At 29.8% G+C, this 23,782-nt stretch overlaps 2 protein-coding genes across 7 annotated transcripts in view; one reads left to right on the top strand and one right to left on the bottom strand.

Moving 5' to 3' along the window:
* Positions 1-1,829: 1,829 nt before the first annotated feature.
* LOC103580633 (elongation of very long chain fatty acids protein 7) overlaps positions 1,830-23,782 on the bottom strand; it is a 46,831-nt gene continuing 24,878 nt past the window's right edge. For both annotated transcript variants that reach the window (XM_008562459.3, XM_008562465.3), the window contains 4 exons: positions 12,777-13,211; positions 3,822-3,907; positions 3,464-3,735; positions 1,830-3,392 (listed from right to left, as the gene is read on the bottom strand). In XM_008562459.3, coding sequence (XP_008560681.1) covers positions 2,874-3,392; positions 3,464-3,735; positions 3,822-3,870 — 840 coding nt within the window. In that variant the 5' untranslated portion in view covers positions 3,871-3,907; positions 12,777-13,211 and the 3' untranslated portion in view covers positions 1,830-2,873. The remainder of the gene's footprint in view (positions 3,393-3,463; positions 3,736-3,821; positions 3,908-12,776; positions 13,212-23,782) is intronic.
* LOC103580608 (DNA fragmentation factor subunit beta) lies at positions 16,016-23,759 on the top strand. 5 transcript variants are annotated; one of them, XM_008562454.2, is made up of 7 exons: positions 16,016-16,243; positions 16,834-16,914; positions 16,990-17,091; positions 18,873-19,002; positions 20,214-20,425; positions 20,512-21,101; positions 23,566-23,759. In XM_008562454.2, the coding sequence occupies exons 2-7, from the start codon at positions 16,861-16,863 to the stop codon at positions 23,723-23,725; spliced, it is 1,248 nt and encodes a 415-aa protein (XP_008560676.1). In that variant the 5' UTR covers positions 16,016-16,243; positions 16,834-16,860; the 3' UTR covers positions 23,726-23,759. The 5 variants fall into 5 exon arrangements, with proteins under 5 accessions (XP_008560676.1, XP_008560669.1, XP_008560665.1 ...); XM_008562447.2 differs by having other exon boundaries at positions 16,016-16,375; XM_008562443.3 differs by having other exon boundaries at positions 16,017-16,243; positions 16,730-16,914.

The following is a 23,782-nucleotide window of genomic DNA, read 5'->3' as shown; positions in this document are numbered from 1 at the left end:
ACAATATTTTCTTTGTTGCGCTCATAACTATTTCAGTTAGATTTGGCATTAAAAATACATTTTATTAGTCTAAAAATTCATTTATACATATGGAACATGTCAATTGTTTATTGGAGCTTAACCAGTATAAATAATTATAAGTCATAATAAATTTAATAGCGTTAAAAACACTACCCTATGAAAAAAATCCATGTGGGATCGCATGGGAACCCATAGGAATCCATATAGAAGATCATGGGTCTGGATTCCCATTTTGACATGGTGCAGATTCCCATGGTAAATTTTCATAAAAATCTACATGGGATTCCATACGATTCCTATATGGATTTGGCATGGTGTAGATTCCCATAGGAACCCATGGGAGAATCTATATCGGGATCTATGCTGGATTCCTATAGAAAACCATAAGGGAATTCATCCGAAAACGGCATGTGGAAACCCACATAGGAATCTAGGCTGTATTCCCATGTGGATTTTTTTGATAGGGATACGTTTAAATAGTACTAAATGTACTAATGAAGTTAAATGCACTGATGACACTGACTAATAGCGCTAAACGTACTAATGACATTAAATAATTAGTGCGCGAAAAATTTAAACCATTAGTGATTCTCATTGGTGCTCATTAGTATTCTTTTCTGATTTTGACATCATTACTATAACCCAGTAAACTAAAAAAATGGACTATAGGGTTACAAAAACACATCGAAAGAATGTTGAAAATCTTTGAATAGCATATCAACAACTTGTAACTTCTATTAAATTTTCGGAGGTGAATTATCAATGAATACATCACTACTAGTTACAAAATCAAGAATAGTAAAAAATAAATTGAATTTGTATACCCCTTGAAAAATAAATACTTGAATCGTTTATTTGAGAAACCCCATAAGTCATATTTCTTCGAAATTGGCTTTATCGCATTTTTCGGGTTTTTATTATACCCCCCCCCCCCCCTCCCCCACCTATACCATCACGAAAATAATAAAATCCGTGTTCAAACTCCCACCACGCAGGTGATAAATATCTCGTTTAGTTGAGAAACCCTTAACTCAGTGACTAATGGGGTTTCTCAATAAACATGCAATTTTAGATTTACAAAAATTATTTTCTTTTTGTTTTTTCACAGAAAAATATTTTTTAAGTACAAAAAATAATTTTGAATTAAATTGGCGCCTCTTTTGTACTTAGCTTTGTAAATATAATGAATAATTGACGGAGGAAAATTGAAAAATGAATGATTTTATGATTATTTGTTCCGTTTTGTTGAGAAACCCCATAAGTCTTTCAACTTTTAATAATTATTATTAATCGTAGTAATTAACAATAAAATTTTTCATCATCGAATTTTTTTTAGGGCTGCTAACATTACTATTATTCATTATTGGTTAATGATTTTTATGCTAACTTTTCTTAGAAAAATGTTTTTTGCTTTTCCTGAAAAATTTACTACTTTTGACTTATGGGATTTTTCAAATAAATGATTCACTTGCAAGTATAGTTTTAAAAAAATGAATTTTCTTTCAAATGTTAATATAAAAATATCGCTAAATATATTTGAAACGTTAAAAAATTAACTCTTCTAATTACAGCAACAAATAAATTTACAAATAAACTATGATTATTTTTTTCATACACAGTGTCCGAATATCGTGTTAAATAGATAAAGAAATTATTTTTTTTCTTTTTATCATATCAAAGTATTCACTTAAATCTGTAATAATTTGTATCGAATGATTTAAATAAAGAAATTAATTACATGAATTCTAGAAGATGAGTTTATTCATTAATGCTATTTAAATAAACGATTATTGCTATGTCATACTAACTTATCTACTACGTACTTATTGACGTACAATGATACTTAAAATTATAAATTTAAGTTAATTATATGTTGAAAATTGCACCGAAAACTGATTTATTTCATTTCACCTTGAAATAACTTAAGGTAATAACAAATTATTTTTTAGCGTTGTGACTACACGAAAATATGAACTATAGTCATGTGAGGCAAGTGTGCGCAAACCCATTAATTTCAGTCCAAAATGAATGGGCTTGCGCGCACTTACCCACTGCACACACTTGCGCCACTGACTCCATAAATTTAGAAACTACAAGTTGTAATGATAAAGTCATCCGTAAATACTATCATTCTAAATAGTAATTCTTTAATTTATAATTAAAACATTAATAATTATAGGATAAGTATTTAAATTTATTGTCTACGCAAGAAAAATTAATATTTGAACTTTAAAAATCGTAACTGATACTTAACAAATTTATGACATGTATTATAAAATGTATTGTTTAGAATGTTAAAATTCCCTATAGTGACACCCAAGTTCCGGGTTATAATTTCAAACACTAATTTTTATGTTTTTTTTCTTTCTGTGTATGATAACCTTAAACGAATACTTATTTTTAAAATAGAGTTGAGAGTTCTTCATCTGAAAATCTAGTCATATTACATATAAAATTATAAATTTTAATGACTTAATTTTAATGTAAGGTACAGTCAATTTAGGTAACTTTCTTTCGTCAGGATAACAATGTTGGTCCTAAAAAATAATATTCAGCGATGAATTAAATACTATTTCTTCTAACGGCTTAACCAACAGTCAGTTTAGTATCCTATTATCTACATTTCATGGTAAAACAAAATCAAATATACACTTTACTAGAAGTTCAAATCGCCCTGATTAGGCCAAAGTTACTGAGGTTGCCTGTATTTCTCTAATTAAGTTTTAATAATTAAACTATTTCTTAACCGTACATAAAATGTAGAAAAATTTTTTAAATTTCACTATATCCGAGCGTGAGATCACGCTTTATTATTTAGATTTGCAGTATTGTATAATTCAGTGATTTTCTGATCAGTCGATTTTGTGATTAGTAGTAGATGGAGTTTGAATCGATTTACTATTTTTAACTTTGCGCGGTGTCGGCGATAAATAATTTTTCACATAGAATGAACCAAACAAATAAATGAAAAACCCTGCATTGAAGCACAGTAATCCAGCAAGTGATTTTGGAAAATCGCAGTCTAACCAAAAATGCTGAATATTATGCATGAATATAATACAAAATTGAATAAGCTGTAATCTCGTCAGATATTTTTTCCACCAAAGATATTTTTCCATGTGTGGACCAAACGCAGATAACATGTAGTATGCGTACATAATAATATGAATAAAAGAGTTAATGAGACCGAGAAGTGTTACATGACCACCTGGGAAAAATCTTACTCCGATCCAAGCTGTAACAGTCATAATGGCATGATGCCATACGTGAAGAAATGATATTTGTCGTTGCTTTTTTCGAAGAACAAAAAATACTGTGTCCGAGAGTTCGATCAGCTTACAAATATAATACAGCCAAACAGCTCGAGCCATCTGAAAATAAATTTATCATTTTACTTTGTTCATGTCATAATTATTGTTAAGTAAAAAATAGTATGCTTTACCCTCAAAGCTTTAGGGTTCATTGATCTGTCGACTGATTGGCAGCCAAAACCATAATCGTTCCACCACCCATTTACCAGGCCTTCGTGGACTAGAACACAGCTTAGAATCACTTGGATAAAATTATAAACGATTAATATATTTTTTAGAGAGTATGGTTTTTTATCTCTCATATATCTTGGACCGGCTGATGTGCTAAAGTAGACGTAAGTTACTACAATCATCAATAACGGTCCCGGTCCAGTAACAAGAAACCAATCGCTGGTTCTATGATCTGGAAAAATAAATTTTGTAGATCAAATTCTTATTACTTTGATTTAAGATAACTTTTAGGGTAAAAAGCTTAATGCATATAATTACCAATTTTATTTTGCATGAGATCGCGATACCACTCAATAATACCCGGCATATTGTATAAATTCTTCGGTAACTGCTGATACTCAAATCTGTAAACAAAGTATAGCAAATTAGATTAAATATCAGGTACAAATAGATCTGGTTTTATTTGACCAGATCAAATCATATCTGGCTGAATATAATTTTTAGGCTTTAGTGAAAATTTAGCGCTGCCCAGATCAAATTTAGACCAAAACTGGCTAAATGTTAAGTATGGGTAGATCTGATCTATTCAGATCAAACTAGATCTAGCGAAATATAATTTGTTGGTGTGATCTACGTTGAAGAAAAGTTGATATATAATCAGATAAAATTTCCTGTATGAATAGATAAAGATCGATTGGATTCGATCGGCTTAGTTTTATTGATATTTGACAGGACAATTTGATAGGATTTACATAGTACTAGATCTTAATGGATAACATCGTATCTGATGACATCATATCGCATCACTAATTCCAAAAAGACATTTTTATACGCTCTCTTAGCTCTAGTCATTAAGTACAAAACCAAAAGGGCGTATAATGTTTTTTTTTTTAACTACTACCAAGACAGCATTCAAGTCGGAATGACTGCTTTATGATGTCTTTTTGAAGACGTTCTCAAAAAGTCTTATCATGACTTCTTAAAGATGTCATTTTTAAGAACTCTTGATCAAGAGTTCTTGAAGACTCCATAAATAAGACGTCGGTGTTGTGACGTCTAAATGTATTCTTTTTTTATGAAGTCAAAATTAGGAGCTCCTTAAGACGTCATGGTAAATTCATATTGGTCTTATTTGCGAAGTCAGAAAAAAGAACTCTTTTTGAAAACGTCTTACTGAGCTCGCTAGATGGCTCATTTGACATCTTGAGAACTTCTTAAAAATTTCTTTAAGATGTTGATAAAACGTCCAAATCATAAATAGGAACCCATTCAGAACTCATCAAGACATCATTTTGCTATCTGGATAATCATATTGTAAACTTATTCTAAAGCTGAAAAATAAAATTTTTTTCAACTTTTAGCTATAAAATAAGTCTGCAAAACGATCGACAATGAAAAAAAAAATTACACGGCTTTTTGGCTTAAGAGTTTCCTAAAGATAAAAGAGAGTATAAAAATATATCCTTTTAGAATTAGTAACGCGATATCTGATCAATCTTTATCTAGCATAATATAATTTTCTAATTATAAAATTATGCTTAGATTAGACCAAATTTAATTTGATGCTACCATGATTACTTCTGATTCGATCTATTCATATCTATTAAAATAAAACTCAGTAATTTTATTTTTTTATTGTGACATTTATTTAACTTTTTAATAAAATAAAAATGTTTAATACTTATAATTAATTAAATATTCTCAATTTCTTATTTTATTTAACAATAAATTAGTTTAGACAAGTAATTTGTTCGGAAAATAGTGATAAAAATGAAAAATACATTTTCTTTAAACTATTCCGAAAACTGTATATTTTCATCGAGAAGTCGCAAAGGGACTAGTTCATTCAAATACTGTGGCGATAACTGGATCTCCAATTGGTTCCCTATAAGACCAGCAACAGACAATATCCGTTCACACGAAACTGACGTAGCGACAACGGGTAAAAATGATTTCGCGACCGTCCATAAATATTGATATTCTCCCTTATAGCTAAATTGGCAAGAAACTGACGAGAAACTCACAGCCGCAACTGGATACCAAGTTGGTACCTCCAATAGTTGATAGACATTTTCTGAGAAAGTTGGTGGCAAAGGTTGCTTGCAAAAGTTGGCAATCATAAGTTGACGTTAAGTTTCCTTTCAATTTTTTCAGAAACTTGCATTCCAGTTACGGCTCCATACTGGCGCCAACTTTCTGAGAAAATTGGCGGTAACTTGTAGCCAAAAGTTACAAAAGCTGAAATTGTCGATAACTTGTCGTCAAGTTAGTCGGAAACTAATGAATGACCAACTTTTTCACGATCAACTCGTGTTATCAGGGGCTATGGATTCCCAAATCTGTAAGTTATCTGCCAGGTATAAAGTCAGCCCATTATTTCTTCTTTCTGTGTGAGTTTGAAACTAGATGAATTCGATTGACCTAATTATATAGAAGTAAACTCTGTTCTTGCTCTTTCACTTTTTCGAAAAAACATATCAATTTTTTTTCCTTTAGATAAGAGCTCTCGCAGAGTAGATTGTTTTGTACTGTAATCTACATTTCCAGCATCCCTATCACTAGTATGGGTTTCATCAACAGTCAGTTCATTTTACCATCAAACTCTGATAGCATTGTAATAACATTAATTGCAATCAGTCGCGGTTCTATTCTGTTAATCACATACCCAGAACATGAAATATATTTTTCTTCTCCAATTTCTTTCTTAATAACGCCTTTTATAGTAGAACCTCTACAGAAACAGTAGCGGTGATTTCATTGTCTTCAAGATCCCACTGTGCAAATATGTCTCACAATTTGATGCATAAATTCTCGACTGTTTTTCTTTCATTCATGACAAGCTTCAAGTTCCCCAGTTCTCATCTGGGCCTTTAATAAAAATAATTATTATTTTACTGATAAATATTTTGTTAACTAATTAGTAATATTGATAAGAGTTTATTTAACAATTTACCTTCTTAATAATCGGCTCCCAATCCAAGGTGAGTTAATGAGTGCGAAGATCTGTAATGAGACATACTGCTTTCACTTGTTGAAGTTTATCTTTAGCTTTGACTGTTAGTTCCAGATATTTAGGAGTCATAGTAGCAGTCGACGTAGGTTCAAAGAGGAAATGGTACAAAAAAAAAGAGATCATTGCTGATACAGCGATCCATAAGACCATTGAAGGTTGACCATTGAAACGGACAATCACAGGTTTAAGCTGAGTAGTGGGCTGAAATGGTGAATAATTTATTTTTTAGAACTTATACTTACATCAATTTTATTAAATTAATAAATATATATATATAAATAATTACTTTCTTTATTAAGTTGACAATCTAAATCATTTTCTCCATTTGTTGCTGTATCTTCAATTGATCTTTTATGACAGTGATTTTCTTCTTTTATGGAAAATCAGTTTTATGAACAGATTCTAAATGACATCATCATAAACGTACTTTTATTAAATTAGAACACTTTATCGCACATATTACATTTTACTTTAGCACCCTATCAATTTTAGTGCAATGAATCGATATAGCACTCGGTGTCATGGTAAAAGAGTTTTGATTAATAATATCAATTATCATTTTATGTATACTCGTCGTAAATCTGTGTTCTGTTTGAAAATGACGGTTATCAATAATAGGCGTACGATTTTGATTTTTTTCGTCGTCAACATCCCTTAAACGAATAATCCAATTTTGATGACTGATGCAGTTTTTTGGCATTTTAAAGCTGATAAGATTTTTGAATCAATCCATAGAGTATGTTAAAAGTTAAGCGAAAAAATCGGGTTAGCATATTTAAAACAATTTTATTTACGTTTATAAATGGATTGTTCACAAAGAAATGAATTTTGATTAAAATCATTATCATACGCTGTAAAAAACAACTATTGAGAGAGTTAAAATGATAAATAATGTTTTTCAGTAATTAAAATTTGACTACTGTCAGATCGGGGCCGACTACAGCAGAGACACGTTATCCCAAAAGAAAAAAAAATCGGTATACATTTTTGTCTCTGCATTTTGTTTCCAGATAAATATATCCAGAAAAAAAAACGGTGTCCTTTATTACACTCGTATTTTCATTTTCGATGACCAATTTGACCCAATTATGGTTAAGTAGCATAATTAAAATAATCTAATTACAATTGGTGATTTTACTCGATGTTTTGACCCGAGGTACGTATCGTAGGTCTTTAAGACTATAGTAGACTTTTTTAATTTCGATTAAAAATTTAATAGAAAATTGATTTTATTTTTCCTCTATCGAAAAAATCAATGTGAGATTGCATGGGAACCCATAGGAATCCATATAGAAACGTATGGATTTATATATGAATCCATGTAGGACACCATGGGTATCTTCCAGATGGATTCCCATATGGACAATCCACATAGAAAACTGTGGGTGCCTTAATTCCTATGTAGGAACTTCCCATAGAAAACTGTGGGTAGCTGGATTCCCATATGGGAACTTGGCATAGAAAACTGTGGATACCTGGATTCCTACGTAGGAACTTGGATAAATGGGTTTCTTTTTTATGGTAAATTCATACAGGAATCTTTGTTTTTATACAAGAAATTTCTATAGAATCCGGGGTACCTGAATTTCTATATCTATCGTCTATTAATACGAGTATGTGAATTTACGCTGGATTCTTATAGGAAATCATATAGGAATCCATCTGAAATCATAATGTGGGAACCCCCATAGGAATCTAGGCTGGATTTCCATATAAATTTTTTTGATAAGGTCATATTAAAAGAAAACTAGTCATACAAATCACATTTATTTGTATTTCAATACTGACTTCTATTTGCCAACAATGATACGGTAGAGATCAACATATCTTTTAATTAGTTCTTTCATCGATAAAAATTATTTCTATCCACTACAATCTCATAGAGCATTAATACTTAAGAAATCTGAGAATTATTACTATGCTTATCTTTTTCTTATAAGTCCATCATTACATCAGCTGAAATAGATAATTTTCTCTTTTCTATTATAATCATAGAACGAATTATTCTTAATAACAATAATTGCTTCTCAACCTGTACGGAAAGCAATTTTGATTTGCGTAACCTTGGAGAGAAAAATTTTTCTCACTTCTCTTATATCATAGAATTTATTTTATTTTATTCTGCAGAAAATAAAATAAATGATATTCTTTATTAGTGTAATAATTTTTTAAAAATTCTAACTTCAATTATTTTCAATGACGATTAATTATAAATCGAAGTGATTAATTTAATATCGTGTATAGATGTTTGATTGATCGTTTTATTTCACAGTTAATTAGTGATACTATTTTTTTTTCCACAATAATATAATTATAATAGTATCTCTGCCCGTGATTTCTAGGGGTCTGAAGACTATGAAGGACATTGATATTAAGAGAACGTAAATCAAGGTAAACAGGATTGCAGCAGTGTACTTTTTATATCACAAAGTTTGTTATTTACTTATTCGGCTTGTTTTTGACGGTTGAATAATAAAAACTACAAAAGAAAAAATGATCATTTTATCTAATGATCTTTGTATCCCATATTTTATGCATCCCTGAACACTTTTTTTATCGTTAACAAAATCTTTACAATAAACTACTTGTTAAATTGCTTTTTATTTATTATTTAATCGATCAAAGTAATAAAACAACGTTGTGATAGCTGATGTCTTATCTTTATGATTGCTAAATAAGTAAGAAAAAGCTGGACTTTCATACTATTCTTGTAGATAGACAATCTTTTGTGTAAGATCAAAGCCCTCGAGGAGGAAAAATCTAAACCGGTCTTTTCAAAATATTGAAAAAAGACCATGTTTAGTATTGTTAAGTGATGCTATTCAGGATAAATGTATTGTATGAGTAAATATATTCTCTTTTGCGCATACTATGATATAAGTATGTTATTGCACTAATCTTAAAAGCCACCACCTTTACTATCGATCAAGATTCTACTGTGAACTAGGATGGTCGTTCAATTTTCACTTGTTTCAGGTAATTAGTTTGTGGCAATCTTACGCCCTTCGCCAGCTTGATTTTGAACTGTTCAACCTTGAAACGAGTTCCTGATGATTGTGAGTAGTTGACTTTGATTATGCTATTACCTCGACAAAGACCGTCAAGAAGCCGATACAACTAATATAGTCTCTATTGACACTTTTATATAAATAATTAACGTTTTAATTATATTGAATATCACATATTACACTGATAGTAGAATTTATTTCAACTAAATAAGATTTATTAATAGTTAATAAATGATTTATTTGAAAGTTTAACCAAATAAATATTTATTAATAGTTAACAAATGATTTGTTAAATGAGATTTATTTGAACCGAATAAATATTTCTTAATAGTTAAGAAATGGCTTATTTGAATAGGAAATGACACATGAAGCTAATTAAGTAGGGTTATGACAAGTAATTTATAGTCCCATTTAAGTTTATTTTTTTAACGAAAATAATACGCACAGTAATTAATTTAAAAAATATTCAGCATTTTTTTTTTATTTATATTTATATTTACTACCGCTCAAAAGTATTTGGCCACCTGCATTGTTCATTGTATTACAAACAATACATCTGCTAAAACAATATTATTAGGTTTCATTGTCCGTATCTTACCACAAAGTATTGTTGTTACGTCCAATAATTTGCTAATAAATAATTAAAATTACTATGAAGTCGTTTCATTTATTCAAACTTTTACAAAATATCTTTTTCTGAGAGGCCAAATACTTTTGAGCGGTAGAGTATAAACAGTTAAAAATATTTCGAATTTGTGTAAAGGCAAAAGTCTGTGTTAAATATTTAACATTTTTGTGGGTTAATTTAACATGTCGCTTTTGTAATGTTTGATCAGTTCATTTTTAACACAAAAAAATGTTTACTGAAAAAAATTAACATTTACTCAGTTTTACTGTCCAAGTGTTAACACTTTTAAAATTTAACTTTAACATAGAGCGTGTGTTAATTCATTAAAGTAACACAAAAAATGTGTTGAATTTGCCGTACACAGTAAAAAAGGATTCGTCAAAATCAACACTCACGGTGTGTAAAACGAACGTTTTACACTTATGGATATGTTAACTTATTTTACATGTCGTGAGCGTTGAAAAAGGTTACACGCGTATATGTTAGAAGAAAATTTCCCCAGAATTCTTTTGTGATGGCCTCAATTTTCAACATATTTTGTGTGTTGATTTGCCAGTAACATATTAAAAGTATTACTTTCGTATAAAATAACATTTTTGTGTGAATGGCGCGCCTGGCTCAGGCGATCACCGAAGTTAAGTTGCATCGAGCATGATCACTACTTGGCTGGGTGACCGTTTAGCCACTCGTCGGGTTCGAACGAAGGTCTCTGGTCGTTAGGCGCGGGATGAAGATCCAGTGATCGATAAATGGGAATTTTCTCGATCACTGGAGTTTCACCCAAGCCGGAACTGTACTGACTAGGTTTTCTCTGTGGTTTTCCTAGCCACTACACCTCCACTGCACAAGGGAGGTAGTAGGGCATTACCGTAATGATGCAGTACAGTATAAGCACAAGTCGGACCACAGCCGCACAATGAAAGCAGAAGGAGAAGTAAAGCAGTTTGCGATATAAAGGCAAAAAGTGTAAAAAGCCAAAGAAGCTATACACTGCAACAATTAATAAATTTAAAAAATAAACAATTTTGCGTGTTAAGAAATCAATCGATTGCGACAGTTCATAAAAAATAAATACTGTGTGTTAAATTGACACCCAAGAACTAAAAATTTAACACTCAGAATTTTAACACACGCTTTTTTTTTACACTTTGTCGATTCGTTTTTTACTGTGTAGTCCTTTCTTAAGCTTATGAAAAGCTTTATAAAAATGTTAAATTAACACTTTACGTATATTGGAAACATTTGAATGTGTTAAAGTTTGGGAACCGATAGCAAAGAATGTTAACAGTTTTTTGTGTTATTTTTTTTACACACATGAATAGTTTAAAAACAACATAAAAATTTGTATAAAATGTAGTTTTAACTCACAACCTTGTGTTAATTTAAAAAAAATTTTTTTTACTGTATATATGTTTTTCTATAACAGCTATAGTTTTTAATAATTTGTAAATAAATTTTGTCATCAACTTTAATTGCTACCAGAAATAAGCAGAAATCGTATTGAAAAATTACTTTTCCTTTACTGTGGTTAATCATCGAAGAAGGATATTACAAAATTCAAGTGAAACAACAGTTTAATAATAATGATAATATTCATTGAATGTAATGTTACTGCGTATTCATTTGTTAAGACCTAAGATTAGTAACGGCGTACGATCTCAGCTATAGTTATCATCAAAAAGTGGGAGTTATAGAAACTTTAGTCAGTGTATTAGATAGTATATTTAAGAAAATTGGTATTATCAGGAAAAAAAAAATAAATAAATAAATAAATATTTTATGTTACATTATAAAATGAAATCAATATAATCCTTATGGAAGAGATAAATTTTATGTTGTCACAATTTTAAATTAAAATCAATAGGTACATTTGGTTTTTCCACATAATAGATAAGTAATGATATGTTTTGTCCACCTGTAATAGTATAAACTGTTATAGTCACAAAAAATATTATATCGTAATTTTTAATCACAGGAAATTATAGTGAACTGATTAGATCATTTAATTCTTTCAATTACTAGAACAATGTAAAAAACTGATGCACTGTTATTTAGAAGTAGTAGAAATTTTGATGGAAAAGTTTTTTTATTTTATTTAATCATTGGTAATCGTTCAGTACTATAATATATATTGACAGTCTTATTGGATAGTAGAATTTTATAGCGATAAAAACAACTCATACTTGCGCGAATTTACCATCACACAAATAAAGTTTTTAATGAATAATGGAAATTATAAATATAAATATAATGATGAAGTAGTTTGGAATTACGTCTTAAGATACGTACACAATAATATATACAAATCAAATCGCGTGATAAAAAATGTGCGAAGAATTGAGTAGATTAAGTGTCGGTGAAAAAAATTTTAAATAAAACTATTATCTTAACAATGTATAAAATATATCTAAGAATAAAATTACTTGCATTAGATCCATTTTTGAAATAATTATACACTGTCATAATTAATTACGACAAAAAAAAAAAACTATATTTGTGCAAAAACGTTTTATACTTTAGTTACATAAGTTATTATATCGTATCATAAAAAGTATCATATTTTTCAAAAGAATATCGAACTCGTTTAAAAAACGGACTCGTTTAAAAAATATGAAGATACTGACCTTAGTTTTTGGCTCGCTATTTAATAATTTAAGAATCAAAGACAAATGTATTTAATTTAAAAACTATTAAATTTAAAAACAATTCGGAATATCCGAAAAATATGAATTCCGACAGTTACAATCACCCTCACAATTTAAACTTTACTCGACGGTAAACGACTGGACCACTGACTAACAGAGTAGTGTGCCACTCTCGAAGTCGACTTGACAACCTCGGGGAATCCTTGTGGGTGCCACCGTCAAAGAGAACCTTGGTCAAGCGACAGTAACACGAGGCGATGATCTTCTATTTGAGCGTCCCCACCCCCTTACAGTTTTTTCGTAAATATGGTGCTGATAGAGCATCAATTGCAATAGGAGATCCAAACATTTCCTTTTCCTACTTATTGATTGTTGAATCAACGTTATACTCATACTTAAATTCATTGCAGACATCTATGAACAAACAATGGAAAAATTACTTAATAAAAAATTGATCAATGGAAATGAAAATAAAATTTTTTGTGTGTTACATATCAAAAACTAATCATCAGTTACCAAAGGATAAAAGTATATTCATTAATTGGATGTTGTTTCGTTATAAGTTTTCATATATATATGTATTAACGTAGTCGTTATTCATATGGTAACGAGCATCGATTTAACTTTCAAGTGCTAGAGTATTGAGTAATTTCTTTCACGAAAATTTAATTTTTTTGCAGACTACATGTATACAAATTATTCATATTTCTCAATGTTTAATTAACATCTTTTATGAAATCAAGTTTTGGCTGAACCAATGTGACATCATTTCGAATAACAGATTTTGGCAATCAATAGAATTTTAAAATCTTGATAATATTTATATCATAAATTTTTTTAATAAAATACTTAATGATCAATTCAGCTTTTACTCTATTGAAAAATGCAATATTTATTGAAGTTCATTACAATAATTATATTTTATTATACATGTAATATATATATAATAAATGCAGTCAGCGATTTATTTGTATTATCACAAAGTTGATCTATGAAGTTTAATTAGCTACTGTATTTTGAATATTGTCTACTCGTTATAAATAAGGGCCTTAAAAATACGCAAGTTTTCTAGAAATTGAATGAATAAAAAAACAACATTTATGACGTGATCAGTCGTTTAAGTTGATAAAAATATGGAAATGCTGACCTCAAAATACATTACAGTGCATGAACAAGAGGTTAATTATCGAGCATCGAGTACATTGATCACACATAAATTCACCAATTATTTATGCATACAATATTAACGAATGTTTATTTAGATTTAAATATTATTTCCGTAATATTTTAGTTTCATCAACCTTGATCAACTTCCATAACGTTTAACTAATTTTTGTTAATTTCTTGAAAATATTCTGTAATACGTACGATAGATATATAAACGTTTTTAATATTGACAAATATTAATAAGGTATTATGCAGTAAAGATTTCATGTTATTCATTATTTAAAGGTTCAGTCAATAGTATTAATGCCTTCGCCGCTTCGCTGGGTAACAGTGGAATATTAAGCGATATATTCTTTTAGCATGGATTTCATAAAAATCTAACTATTGCATTTGTCTTTATAGTGGGGTTTTCATAAAATTTAGGTATAATGTCATAAAGGTAAGTGGGTAAAATGGTAGTGGTTTATAAGTTTAAACATGTAGGGGGGACCGGGCAAGCCCTGATTAAAAAAAGGGATTTAAAACGATTTGCAATGTTAAATTCCCATAAGAAGAGGGATTCAAAAGTATTCAAGGTATTCAAAAGTATTGAAAAGTATTTAAAATTTTTTATTTCGAATCATTTTAAATCCCTTTTTTTAATCAGGGCGGGGCCTTAAGCCAGTAATTATTTTTTATGGCTTTTAATCTATAGGTCAATCTAATTTGGTCCTCTCTTAAGCAAATTCACTAAGATTTTACCAAAACTCAAAAAAAAAAAATTTTTTTCTGAAGCACGAGGCTCCTCTCCAAAAGAAGCTTAAAATATTTTTTTTTTTATTGAAAAAAAAAAAAGATTTTAAGCACAAATAGACTATTTCCGTACCATGATAAACCCATGGACTTCAAATATATTAAAAAAAATTTTATTTAGCTGATATAACCAGTTCTATTGAAATTTTCTTTTTTTTTATTTTAACGACAATGTAATCTATTGACCTAATAGAGATTTAATTAATAAATTTTTCAAATTTATTTTAGTTTAGAAAAAAAAAAATTTTCTGTAGCAATTTTTTTTTTTCAGGTGGTCGATTATGCCCCAGACATGGCAGATCAGTCTAAAATATCTTTAAAACATGAGAGGTATCATGATTTGACCGAAAATGAAAAAAAAAAAAATTTTACCAAATTTTTGAGGGTCGCCGTGCCCCAGGGGGCCTTAGCACCCCGGTCTCCCTTATATATATTTATTAGATTGAGCCGAAAAAAAAACGATCATTTGTTTTTTCATAAATGGTCTTAAAATTTTAGTAAATACCAAAATAAAGCCCATGCTAAAATTTGAGATTTAAAAATTAATATTACAAGGTCACTAATCGTATTTTTTGATTTCCCGCTTATTTAACATGGGAATTTTTTTTTTTTTTTAAATTGGAATTTCATACTCACCAGCTAATCAGTGTTTCGAAAAAGTCGTCACCTGTTTGTTGAAAATTGAACGCTCTACGAAAAAGGTCTTATTATTTTTCAATAAATTTACTTTTTCAAAAGTAAGTCGAGGTTAAATTTGAATTTATAGGTAATTTAGAAGTTAGTTGACTTTTTTCGTGAAACTATTCGACTCATCACAAAACGTAGTAGAGCGTTTTTTATATATCATTATTCAGTATATTTCCGATGACTTATCTTTTATACACTATTCAAAATTCTTGGAAGCTCTTTAGTTCTTTGTGCTAAGAAGAAATTAATTAAAATAAGCCAGAATACGACTTCTTGGAACGAATTGGAAAATCGACTCTACTCAGAGAGTAAAGAAGTAAATTAGTAGAGTTACAACTATTTTCCTTGAGTAGAGATGTTGTGAGCAGACATGTAACACTGTCATTTATTTGCATAAATTTCCTCATTTTAGTTCTTTTCTCGAACTGAAGCCATTTCAATACTCCCGCGCGAATCAGCTTCCAGTTGGTATTTCACCTGCAAAACTACAGTTGCAATAAATTCCGCGAGATGGAGGCATGGCAAGTCAGCATAAATCTCTTTAACCGTATCATCAGTGTACTTCAACTGGGAACCAGCAGAAGGAAAGAAAAAAGCAGCATGCTGAATAGTCATGATAAAGTCTCAGCTCTCAGCAGACTCAGTAGAGTTAGATACTTGTTTCCTTGTTGGAACTCGTTTTTTTGCTGAATGGTGGGAGTATAGGAATTGAATAGTAGCAAAAAGCAAAAGCAACCAAAGAGAACATTGTTCATGATATTGTAGTTTACACAACGACTACTGTTGCTTATGGATAGCGGGTAAAAATCATTATTATTAATTTTTAGCAATAATTGAAGGTTCAAGTTAAAAGAGGTTTCATTCCATTGCTTTATTATGTATTGTAATTTATCACTGTTAAAAAAGTAAATCAACAGCTTACTGCCTATAAGGTTAAATGATTTCTCTTATAATAACTATTTTAGGTTTATTATTGATATTTTTTTTGTATATACTACCGCTCAAAAGTATTTGGCCTCTCAGAAAAAAGTATTTTGTAAAAGTTTGAATAAATGAAACGACTTCATAGTATTTTAATTATTTATTGGCAAATTATGTGACGTGATAACAATGCGTATTTTGTGGTGAAATGCAAACAATGAAACCTAATAATATTGTTTTATTAGATGTATTGTTTGTGTATGTAATATAATGAACGATGCAGGTGGCCAAATAATTTTGAGTTGTAGTGTACCTTAATTAATTTTTGAAATTAAAAAAATTAATTCCTTTCTTTTTCTATGTAGCTGTGTACTTTTGATTAGCATAAATAATAAATGTATTTAACGCATAAAAATGATAATAAAAATGAATTCATTGTAATTGATTGGAAAAAATTAATTTACATCAGGCACCTGCAATACAAGTATAAAGAATAATGTCACTTGGAAACTGTTTTGTCAAAATAACGGACTTGCAAGCTGAACCCAAGGTAATCAATTGAATAATATTGCTAGGTTTAAATAAATCTGTAATATCGAAAATTTATATTGATAAATTTTTACAGCTAATAGGATTTAAAGTGACAGATGCAAATAGAACACGAAAATTTGGGATAGCTTGTCGAAGTTTTCAAGAACTTAAGCAAAAAGCTTGTACAAAGTTTAATGTAAGCAAAAAAATTGGTATTATCTATATTATTAAGGATATATTATAAGGAAAATATTGTTTCAGCCATATCTGTATGATAGAATAAATTAATGTTATTAAATTTGGCATCGTTCGAAAGGTCTTGACTTGAATTTGTGCCTTTTCATGGTTTGAAATCTTTTTTATTGCCAAGTTTCGAGATAAATCAATTTATCTATATCATTCGAATTACATTTAACTTGCACAGGAAAAAAATATGATCGTATTTATTTTCTTTAAATAAATTAATATTTTAATTACTCTGTCACTGAATCTCATTAAATATTTAACTAATATATATATATATATATATATATATATATATATATATATGTAATTTTAAAAAAATTTAGTCTATGCCATATCTTCTGTGATAATAAAAATTAAAAAAATTTAATTTAGTATCAGTGAAAAAAATATATTAGACGACTAATAAATAAAATTTTACCGTGTAGATTTTTTTTTCAAAAATCCCATGATTATACGATTATCGAAAACAATATAAGTTTGCGAGTTAATGATGAGATTTGTCTTATTAAATTTTAATGTTAATAGAAATAAAAAAAAGATTCTTAAGTTGATTTTACAGTAGAGATTTTAATAAACAGTTAAATTCAAATCGTATTTTATAAATTTGGCAGTAATACTCGTGCAGCCATATAATGACTGTAGGTTGCTCGTATTGTTTGTTAAGATCGCTTTTAAAAAAATAAAATATTATGTTAAAAATCATACTCAAAATTGATGAGAAATATAATTCTCAGACAGTGTGATTTTTGGGAGCGAATGCCTTAGAAATGATTGAATTCGCGAAAATTTTAATATAGCATTCAATCTTCTTAAAAAAGTTGCATCGAGAATTTTAGAATTCTCATTTGCTAAATAACATTGAAACGCCATAAGAATTCTAAAGATATTTAACACACCGTAAAATGTATTTTAAGAGATTACAAAAGACTATAGTTTCACTTATGCCCTTAAGGGTGGGCAGTACTAACCGAATTTTTGAATTTTATTTTTCTAATTACGTTTGGAATAATTACGTCACTCAAATGATGAAAACCTTCCGAAAAAGTTTCTCTTACACATTCTTTTGGAAGCTATAAAAATTTATGTAATAACAAATGATTAATAAATTAAAAGAAAAGTAAAATTCAAACATTCGTTTAGTACGGCCCAGCCTTAAAGAAAGACCACATTTAATGTGTGTTTAAATAATACACTTGTAACGCACTTGGTTTTAGAGAATTCTCTACATGGGAATCCACATATCCATAATTTCCCATATGGATATCCAACATGGAATACCGATACCAATACTTTCCCAATATGGATTCCTCCAAAAATTTATATTTTCCTATATGAATTTCCATGGATTTTTATATTAATCCATATTTGCTTTCATGGATTTCTATGGATTTCCATACAATCGTATATTAATTTTTTTTATTGTATTAATAATTAGATTTTCACAAATGAAATAGATTGACGTTTGGTTCTAACAAATGTTTCCTAAATCCAAAAAAATCTTCATCAAGTAAATGCATTTACTTGAATCCGAAAATTTTTATTCCTAGTGCAACTCCTACCAGGTCATTCATGAATATGTATGGCGAAAAATTTTGTCGAGATATTGACATTTACTAATCATAAAAAATGATATATGATCGTCCATTAATCATACATAATCATAAGCACTCATTTTTCCTTCAAGTGTAAATTCCTTTTATTGACATTAATTTTGAGTATTGATTTACGTAGGTAACTGATGATATAGCAGAGATCAATATGTATCTTGTAGATGGATCATTAATTGATGAAGAATATTTTTATACACTGGAACCTCAGACAACGCTAGTGCTTCAAAAACCAGGTGAAAAATTGCTTTCGGGTAAGTGTACGAAAACTAAGAAAACACAACAAATTTTTAAAAATCCAGAAATTCTTTTCGATCAATTAGATTATTTTAATTTACCCCAGCGCATAGAAACACTTGTCAAACTTTAATAAAAAGGTGTTCAATAGTATCGAGAGAATATAAAAATAGATTATTTAACCTAGAGGTAATTTTGAGGTTTCATGTTCTTATAATCAATGTTTTTTCAAACGACCAAGTGGATGATGTAATTTAATTTAATTATCCGGGATTTCTCCCTTCGGTAGTGATAGAAAAATTTAGACGAGTGATTTGGAAGTTGCAGATAACAGTAAAAATTTTGAGGAAAAATATGTCTTTCTATATTTAATATTTACTGTGGATCTTATCGAAGTTTACGAATCCAAATGTCTTTGAGTTTGGTCACGTTGTATTTATTAATGGATCAGTTACGAGAGTAGATGTAATATAAGTCTTTCACCTTTTGATGAAACTTTCTTCTAACACGGCAGGTTTTATCCCTCCAGGACTTAGCAGCTCAATCGTCCTTTTCCAGAAGGAGTTGGTCGAATGGGCGTGGTTGGGTATGTAGGATAAAATCTTATGTGCTACTTTCGAATGAAACACAAGGTTTAAGCTATGATCTTTACTCTTTTTATATTTAAACTTTCAATTACAATACGAGAATTCCACTTATTCACTACAATGTTTCACAATTTATAAATTTTTATATTAATTGATTGGTAAGAATACAATTTTATTATAAAACACGTCCTTCGTGATCCCGAAGGCTTTATTACGCAAAACTAGATCGGATTGGATTACAAATTATATTCATTTCGTATCATTATTCGATCAAACCGAATTGATTTGAATGATTTTTATAGCAGATTCGACTCAAGATACTTCAATCGTGTTTAAACAAAATTTTCACGTATGTTTAAAAAATTTAAATTGATATTTTTGATTTAGTTATTGACTTCTCAATGCAAACGCGAATTTCTGCAACAAAACTCTTTAAAATAGAATAGAATCAAAAATTTTCTTATTGAATTTTCGTCGCCGAGGCCGGATTTCTGCAATAAAATCCAAGAAATTTACGATATTCGTTCGCGGACCATAGACCGTAGGGGCGACAAAATTCATGCTCCCCAAAGGGCTAGACTCTACTAATGAGAAAGTTATATTTGTGCGAACCCTTCGTTATCTATTTAATCTTATTGCAGATGCAGATTTACTTTATGAAACTCTCAAAAAAGTCAATATGGATTACCTTACGGTAGCTGATGAAGCTTCCAAGTTTTTATCAGATAATCTGAAGAAAAAGGTTGCCATGTTAAATAGTATATTAAATAGTGATAACTCTAAAACATTATTCAGCAGAAGAGAAGATCATCCGGAATGGTTTGAAGGTTCGGAAAGCAATGTCGTAACTAAGGTTTTCTTATGAACATTTTTCACTAATATCTTAAAAATGAGTATAAAAAAATCATATCTGATTAACTACTTTTTGTTCCTTTTAAGGAAGCGTATATGCATCGTAGATGCCAAGACAGAATACGCAGTTATTTATATAAAACAATTGAACAAATAAAGGCATCTGAAACATGGAAAGTCAACCAAAAAGCAAGGTTAAGATTGCATTGTATTATTGAATATTTTAAATTACAACTAAAAGAAGATCACTTTTTTGGGTACTATTTTGATCGAAGTCGTAGTTCTACAAGTAAATTGAACGATGGCTTAGATGTAGCGGATGGAGGTTACAATAACTGCTATAATCACTGTCCTTGTAAACTTACCAGATTAGAAATAGAGGAAGAGATCAACGATAAAGCGACTTTACCTGAAGACGAAACTGATGCTAAGAAAGTATCTTCTAATAAAAAAGTTGCTATTGAAAAACTCGTAGTTAAAAGTAAAAAAAAAATGCCATATGAAATATTCTTTCGAGGGGAAGATGAACAATGTGCCTTTTGTGATGCAGCGGGAGAATTTAAATGTGAAGGTCTTTGGAATGCAGAACAATGTGCTTATGGAGAAAGACATAAAATTAATCCTTATAGATCACGTGAAGAACTGATTCTTTTTTCTACATGGAATTTGGATCATAAGTAAGTTATGTATATATTCATCTAATTGTCTAATGAAATAATAAGCGCCTTTTGATTTTACTAAGAACTTAAATCTAACCCGTTAAATATCGATTGTTATAAGATGTTAAAGTTTTTAAAATTTTTCCGTTTCATTTTTGAAGTCTTATGGATGATTTTCTACTTTTAATAGGCTATAAGGGGTTAGGGGTAGTCAGAGACACGAAAAAATGATAATTTTCAGTAATTTTTTTTCGGTATTAAATCATTTTATTTTACAAAAGTAATAATATGGCATTATTATACAATGTTTTGACTTGAAGTCACGAAAATTTGAAAAAAAAAAAAATATAATTTCCAAAGTTATAGCTGTTTCTGTTGACCCAGTCCAAAAAAAGGTCCTTGCGGTGACAATGATAAGTCCTTGGAGATTCATCTAAAATCAATCGGATAAGAAAGATTAGTTTTATAAATAGATAATCCTGGGCCTGATCGAAGCTTTTTTTTTTTTTCAAAAAATAAAAAAATGGCGGACTCAGAAATTTTTTTTCTAAATTTTTGGGAAAAAGTCAACAGTTAATTGGTCTTAAAAAATCGAAATTTTTGAAAAAAAAAAAAAATCCTTCGATCAGGCCCGAGTTTATTATGTATTCTAAAAGCTGTATAAATTTCATTAAAATCTACTGAGCGGTTTTCAAGTTACAGTTGTCACCAGTTCAAAAAACGTAGTTTTGAGAAAAACGCATTTAAAGTTTCGCACTAGATTTACGTACAGAAATACGAATTATTTAATCACTTACACTGAGTCATATATTCCTGGGCCATATAATAGTTCATCAGCCATTGTGGAAGTTTCCAAAACGTCAATTTGCCGTTGCCTACGAAGCATTCTGCCTTCCCGAGTGTTGTCGTTGGCGCGCTGATCTGCCACTTTTACACGTGCAGCATCCTTTTTTTTGCATACCGATGGGAATTAGACCCACAATTAAGTCCTAGGGCATTCATAATCATTAATAATGAATTTGTACCTTCATTAAATATACATGTAGCTATGTATGCAGCAATTTGTGCGATAGTAAAACTAGTATTCATGGTTTTTGGGCATATTTTCCACACTAGTTGGTTGAAGCTCTCATTATTATTTTGATTGAATCCACCTACACATCTTGAAGACCCATCCACCTCCATTTTCCCAGAAGACCCCTCGTGATTAGCACTACACTCATCTTTATGTGATTCATACCATTCCTCGAACTCAACCGTACTTCGTTTCTTTTTCCAATATTCACATAGCTTACAATAAGCACTTTTAACGTTTATATCTAGAATCTTTCCAGTAAAATAGCCAATTATGGAAGAAACTCCAAATGCCGATGTATATCCCCGTTTTTGCCAGGTTCCATCTCCCGATACAGTCAAATCATTCTTATTTTCATTTTCACTAATTCCTTCTTTTTATTCATTCACAGCTTTTTTCATCAAGGCTTCTGCGACGGTTTTACCACAATCTAAAATTTGCTTCAATAATATTGTATGCGTAGCTTTATCTAAGAAAGCCGGCATGTCCATCAGGCCACAAAACTTTCACAAACCTTCGTATCCTATCCCTAGTATTCTCATCACAAAAATGAAACGTCTATTTATTTCTTAAGAATGCCCAATGAAAGAGCAGGAAGGAATGTATTCATTGTCACAGTTATTACATGAAACTACAATTTTAAATCCCAGCCCACGTGTACTAGCTGTTAGAAATTCAATGTTTCCATCACAATTTTTACATTTCACAAGAGCAGAAATGGCAGTGAATACCGTAATAAAATTAATTATTCAAAATTCAGTAGTGCAACTTTCGAGTACATCGTCTTCAGTATTATTTTTCAGTTTTTTAGACGATGTACTCCGAACACTTTCATCACGTTCCGCCGTTTTTGGATTAAATACATTTTTTCATTTCTTTGAATACGACTTACGGATATTTTCAGATTTCCGAACTTCTCTCGAAACTTTTTTCGTATCACGTCCCATAATAAAAACTTCAAAAATAATTTATTTTAATAACGCACAACTATCGACTGCTCTCCGCAACTGCCACAGGCATACTAGTGACGTGGCGAAAAACAAAGAATTTTTTGCACTTATACTACCTAGAAATTGTAAAAATATAAGTAGGGTGTATATAAATTTAGGTACTACTACACACATCAAAGTTTTCGTTCATGGATGACAATAGGACCCGAGAAACCCGTTGCTTGCAGCTGCCGCTAGCTACCTGCTCCCGAGCGTTTAGGAGTGCCTGAGCGCTCTTTGTTATTTGTCGAATATCTCGAAAAGTAATTATCAGATCAACTTCAAATTTACAGAGAATATTTATAAGATATTACACTTTAATAAAATGCAAAAAAAAAATTTGATTTTTTGAAAATCCTGACTACCCCTAACCCCATAAGTGATATTATGATAATCTGAATTTATTCATTTTTTCCAGGATTGAAAGATCACGTACGTTAGTGCCACAGTTAATAAAATCTTCCGAGAGAGATTTCATTAAGAATTCTGATGTTTATGAATGTTATCAAAATTTATTCACTAATAAAAATTTAAATCTTGTCCACATTGTATGTCATGATAAGGGATCACATACGTAAACATGATGAAAATACATAAGAAAAAAATACCATATTTTACTATGTTTGAAAGTTTAT

The sequence above is a fragment of the Microplitis demolitor genome, chromosome 5 (assembly GCF_026212275.2).
Source record: "Microplitis demolitor isolate Queensland-Clemson2020A chromosome 5, iyMicDemo2.1a, whole genome shotgun sequence".
Taxonomy (NCBI): domain Eukaryota; kingdom Metazoa; phylum Arthropoda; class Insecta; order Hymenoptera; family Braconidae; genus Microplitis; species Microplitis demolitor.
Note: the sequence above shows the minus strand (reverse complement) of the source record. Positions and strands in the feature narration are given on the sequence as shown.